The sequence below is a fragment of the Mastomys coucha genome, unplaced genomic scaffold (assembly GCF_008632895.1).
Source record: "Mastomys coucha isolate ucsf_1 unplaced genomic scaffold, UCSF_Mcou_1 pScaffold15, whole genome shotgun sequence".
In the NCBI taxonomy this organism is placed as follows: Eukaryota; Metazoa; Chordata; class Mammalia; order Rodentia; family Muridae; genus Mastomys; species Mastomys coucha.
In genome coordinates, this window is record NW_022196897.1 from 66,827,711 (window position 1) to 66,833,710 (window position 6,000).

At 38.7% G+C, this 6,000-nt stretch overlaps 1 protein-coding gene across 15 annotated transcripts in view; it reads right to left on the reverse strand.

Annotated features, from left to right (window-relative positions):
* Pde1a (phosphodiesterase 1A) overlaps positions 1 to 6,000 on the reverse strand; it is a 277,843-nt gene that overhangs the window by 52,277 nt on the left and 219,566 nt on the right. For all 15 annotated transcript variants that reach the window (XR_004118665.1, XR_004118664.1, XR_004118666.1 and 12 more), the window contains 2 exons: positions 3,820 to 3,936; positions 2,749 to 2,889 (listed from right to left, as the gene is read on the reverse strand). Coding sequence is in view for 12 of the 15 variants with exons in the window: in XM_031370782.1 (XP_031226642.1) it covers positions 2,749 to 2,889; positions 3,820 to 3,936 (258 nt within the window). In the remaining 3 variants the exon portion in view is untranslated. The remainder of the gene's footprint in view (positions 1 to 2,748; positions 2,890 to 3,819; positions 3,937 to 6,000) is intronic.

Here is a 6,000-nt window from a genome sequence, read left to right on the forward strand (position 1 = left end):
TTCTCTGCTTGTCCTCTAATGTGACATCTCATATCTTTTCAGTGTATCCTTTGAACTTCCAGAGTAAAAGAGGATAAAAGAGGAGGTGTTTATTTGGTCCCCATGTCCCTGCAGTAAACAAAAGAAAGCAACAAAATGTGTGAATCATATTGTAAAATGATGAAACTCTGTCTGGGATAGCACTTTTTTTTTTTTCAAATTTTCTTCACAATTGAGTAGCTATTGAACTAGAGCAAAATAGGCATTGCCTCTTTACCCTCTTTCTCAGAGAGCTAATCAATTCACTCTCTACTGTAGAGCATGATTTAAATAAATAGTTTTTTCTAGTTAACTTTAAAAAAAACAATAAATTCAGGAAAAAGGAATATCAAACATTTGAAATAAAATCACCTCATAATTAGAGTCAAGTCAGAGACATAAGAACTAAACAGGCAAGTAGAGAACTCTAAGGCAATGTTTCTGTAAAACAATACAGAATGGCCAGGAGGTCCCTATTTCTATTCTCATATATTATGTGCACTAAAGCAAGTGAAAGCAGAGCCTTCCAGAAAGAACTGTGACAATGGAGACTCCTTGAACCAGAAGGTTTGGGGGAAACTGAGGTACTGTACAAGGGCACTCATTCAAGAGAAACCAAGAATCCTGAAAACACTTAGGACAGTTTTCAAAGTGCTTTGTCATAGGGAGGGCATTTCTACAATGTAGTGAAAATTTAAACTACTCCTTAAGTATGCATCTGAGCTTACCACCACTGCCCATATCAACAAGGAGTCACACGTGTGAGCTATCCTAGACCACAAGCCTGGGATGTCCTCAGCTGTCTCCAACTATTGCAGCTAGCTGGCTGTAATCCCATGAGACACCTCAAATGTAAGCCTCCCTGCTGGAGACACCTCAAATGTAAGCCTCCTCGCTGGGACTCTTAACCACAGGCCTTTGAGAGAGAACAACAAATCACTGTCTCAAAAAACTGTGCTTTGGATGAATTTCTTGCAGAACAGATAACATGGAACAGAGGGCAGAGGAAGGATCTGACCCAAGGCACACTGAAGGACCTACAAAGCTTAGGAGACAAAGTAAAGCAAACACTAAAAATGTATTGGGTCTATGTGTGAGGAACTGTAGGCTAAATCCTGGCACATGGAGATTATGTGTAGTAGTCAACAGAATTAATTTCAGAATGAGAAAATGCAACTGTGATGATACTTTTCAGCCTTTGTTTATCTTAGAGGATTGTGCACCTGCTACAAGTTGACAAGCTCTTTGGGACTCTACACGAAGGCCTCCGAGGATTTTCTTGGGATCTTAACCCTTATTATGCAGAATGAAAAGCTTGAGGGAAGTTCATGAGGCCTATGTGGACACTGGAATGGGATGGTTCTGAAACACCACATTACTGATAGGTCAGCTTCCAACTCTGAGAAGAATTGTAACCCAAGGATTTAGTTCAAGTAGGTGGCACTTACAGACATTAATGACACTATATTAGTAAACACTGGCACATAAGAAATTGAAAAGGTGCAGGACTGGAAGCTAACTCATGGCTCATCCTACTCACTGCCCAACGTAGTAGGTATTTCTTTTCTCTGTCTAGTTGTATCCTGAGCTGGAAGACACCACAAAGACTCCCAGACCTCCCACAATCTTCCCTTACTGTTACCCTAATTAATATCTGCATATTGAATATCTTATTCATTCATTCATTTACTCTGGTGCAAAAGTCAGAAAGGAATGTCAGTAGAAGTTTGTCTACATAATTCCCCCAACCCCTTGTAAGGATGTGCCTGTGATTAGTATTGTAAGCGCAGAGAAACAGCCCTAAAGTTTGGTGAACTAGAGAGTGAGTATTCATCCTTAACACATTCTGAAGACACAAGACTTTCTCTGTGTCAATTATTTTACTTATTTTACTTTTTTGGTTGATTCCTGTAAGAATAAAGAATTTACATAGGAAAGAATGTAGAAACAAACTAATCTTCAAGAAAGTACTCTGCATGACCAGACAACAAAACATGTACTCAACAGCATATGGGAGGTTCCTTGTCTCATAATGCCATGCCAGGGCTTTATATACATATATACATCTCTCTGTCTCTCTGTCTCTCTGTCTCTCTCTCTGTCTCTTTGTCTCTCTCTGTCTCTCATTGTGTTATGGTTTTCAGTTTAGTGTTTTTATGGAATTCATGAATGTACAAATGAAAGGTTCTCTGTGTCTATGTTTGTGCCTTTTTCTTGGGTTCTTTTCTTTCTAGAAGTTTTTATTGTATATATCATTTTGTCCTATTCCAATGGATTAGTTTTTGTTTTATCATATCATGTTTCATTATATTATTAACCTTAGAATCCTGCTTGTTTTCTAATGAGAGACATAAAGGGGCATATCCACTTGGGAGATAAATGGGTGAAACTGGGAGGAGTAGAGGGGGGAACCATAATTATTATATGTGAGAAAAAATCCATTTGCAATAAAAAGGAAACAAAGTATAAGCAAAAATATTCTACAGTTCAAATTTTTTAAATGAACATATTAAATATATTTTAATTGATGTTTAACTATGTTTTCTTCCACAGAATTCAAATACTTTCTAAAAAATGTGTAACTAATTTGTAAACTCCCAGTGATTTTTACGTGTATGTTAGAAATACATATGATATTGTACACATTATTTGTTTATGGCATGAGGATCTCAGGAAAATGGTGTGTGCTGTCTCCATGCTGATACACTTCATTTATAAAGGGCCTCTTACCATGATACCTGTATGGAGCATTATATAATGCACAGTTTGAGTGACATCGGCTGCATGGACCAAATTGTGATATGGATTCTTGTGCTTGCTGTAACCAACTTCTAAAGCTTCTGCAAAGGCAATGAGGCAGGAAACAGGAATCTGTGGAAAAAAATGTTTATGATCACATTTTGGCCAAAATTGTTACGCTACATAAGTAAGAGCACAGTGTTTGCAAAAGGAGCAAATATTAATGAGTCAAATATGGACAGTAATTTCAAGTTCAATGTGGTTAGCCTTGAAAAATCTCATTATTGATATGTTAACTTTCAATTTGGAGGACTGAAATCCAAATGAAATAGATCATACCACATAGTTCCATTATTTTATATGTTTCATAGTCAAGAATAAAGGCTAGTTCTTAAAAGAAGTATATAATGCCTAAATACAAGCAGCAAGGCCTAGCATTCCCGTCTGGAGGAGAAAATCTGTGGCCTGCCAGTATTTCCCAGCCCTTTACCATGCCATGATCCCCCAGGAAATAAGAGCTAGAGCCTCAGACGGCTCAGAAATCTGAATCAAATCTGCTGCGTAGATGCTTCTAAGCGAAACCAACTTGAAGACCCATCTTTTCAATCTACAAAAAGCTTCCAACCACTTAGATGTGGTACTGACATCCCAGCACTCCTATGGCTGAGTCAAGAAAACCATTTGAGATGATCCTGTGCTACATGGCAGATTCACAGTTACCCTGGGCTACATAGAAAGACCAGGTCCCGATATTAAGAATTGGAAAGGGCTTTTGTGTAGTACATGGACACTAGAATCTACTGTACTTCTTCAAGACACAGCTTCTGTCCCGCTAGTATTCTATGAGGAATCCGGAGACATCCTTGTTGGGATAAACTGTCCTCACCTCATGATGCACAGACCCTTCAGTGAGCAGTGGTTTCATCAGACAGTGAGCTCATACCGCTAACCTGTGACCTGCTAAGTCAACCTGAAGGCATCGATCCATGGCTCAGTGTTCTGTATTGTCATTTTTAGTCACATAACCAATTCTCTCCGTGTCTCACTGTTGACGTTTCTGACCTTAAAGCGGTTGATAAGATCATATCTGGTAAACAGTTCATAAATCATAAACTTCAGACTATGCTCCCCGCTTGCTTCATTTAAGGCAAATACGTCAAACGACCATTTATCAACTTCCTATAGAAAAGAGAGAGTGAATGTTTTAGACAGCAAGAATATATAATTGTGCTGCTTTTCACAGAAACTTATTTAAATATTAATCACTGAACATACAACATGGAACACTGCAGCTGAACATGCCAAACTGCATTGTACTGGAGAAGTCTGTTGTGAACCAGCTTTGGGAGTGTGGCTGCCATGAATCGCACAGCACCAAGGTTTTCCCTCCAGTCCCAGGATGATGAAGCTGATGTCATAAACTTGGGAACAGTCTAATGCTGCCTTCATCTTTTCCTCCCTCTGACTTCCTGTCATAAATCATTTTCTAGAATGGCTCCATTTTAAGGCAGGCTCCCTAGTGTATGGGTGACATCAATTGAGGGCTAGAAGGGAAAATAGCCTGGGTCCTTGTTTCCACTCATCCAGCCACCTGCTTCTTTGCTTGGCATTTTCAGCATAAAGGGCCAGTAATTTAGCTGAAATCACTGATATTATCTGTTGTTTGGAAGGATGTAAATTCCAGAGGGAATCAGAGCCTTAGCATCCCTCATATGACCTAGGCTGACTCACTTACAGACCTCCAAGAGACAGAGAACTAGAAGTGGCTCATTTGATTGAGACGAGGGTTAGTAATTTTGCCACTTCATGCCCTTCTTTAGGGGATAGAGGCAGCTCTATAGGAAAACAAACAACAACAGTGATGCAGCCTCTCTCCGTGGCACTGGGAGCAGGAAGGAAGACTATCTGCCAGCACAGTCACCACATGGTTTTGCCAAAGAAAACCTAATGGAGCACATTATTTTCTTCTAAAGAAGATCCTGCCTGTCAGTAAAGAAGGCTTGGTGAACACATGCACACACACACACACACACACACACACACACACACACACAGGCTGAGTTAGTGTTGGATAGTAAGCGGACAGTTAAAGTGATGATTAATTATATCTGTGTATCAACACCATTCAGAGTCTCATTCCTGTACGTGAACATTATCTGTGGGAGCCAATTTGATATACTGAGAGATGCTGAAACTAAATGAAACATCTGATGGAGCCTCTATAAAAATATGTCCTATGAAATATAATAGTGATAGCTTCCAATGGTACTTTAAATGCTTTCTTATTTATGTGCCAAGCCTCATGCAGGCTTTCCCATGCATATGGAGGCTAGAGGACAATTTTGTGGAGTAGGTTCTCTCCTTTCATCCTTATGTGGGCCCCAGGGATTGAACTCTGGTCACCAGGCTCTTGTGCCAAACTCCTTTTACCACTGGATCATCTTGCCAGCCATTTTTAATCATTTAAAATAAAATGCCAATTAAGTCTTTGTTTACTTGCATGCAATGGTTTAATGTCTGCCATTTGGCTGCAATATGATGTTTAGGCACTGACTTTTATCTCTTCGTAAATTAAAAATCTAATGTTCTTGCTAGAAGGAGTTTAGGCTTGGTAAAGCTTAATGGACAATGAATCTTTTATAAAATTCCAAAGTTAACAAGGAAGGGCTGGTTCATACATTCAAGGTTTTCAGTCAGAGGCTGGAAGATGAATTGTAGCTCCCCATGCTTCATGTGGGCTTTACAAACAGTTGTGATATACACTTGTCACCTGCAACAGACGTCTATCACCTCTGCTGCCAGACTGGCACTGAGGACTCTCAGAAAACACATTCACTAAAATGTTCTTTGCTCCATGATATTTATGCCATTGATCTTGCACTCCATATAGTTTTAATAAGCTACATTTTACAAAATGACTGTGCTTTTATACTAAAATGTTTTAGTTGGTTTTTAAGCAAATAATTTAAAAATGAACAAACAAAGGTGGTTTCTTGCACATAGTTGAAGAAATAATAGGAACAGAAAAAATCTTTCAAAGCAGAGTAGTTAACATATTGAAGAGGTGTGAGATTTACATGCTTGTCTTTATTGAAGCTTTGGAAACAGGGATCTATTAACACACATCATGAAAAATGGATAGACTTTTAAAACTAATAATAGTTAAATCAGCAAAGTAAAATACAGAGAGGACCCTTGGGACAAAAGGAAAACACACACAAAAAAAATAAACATTGAAAAATT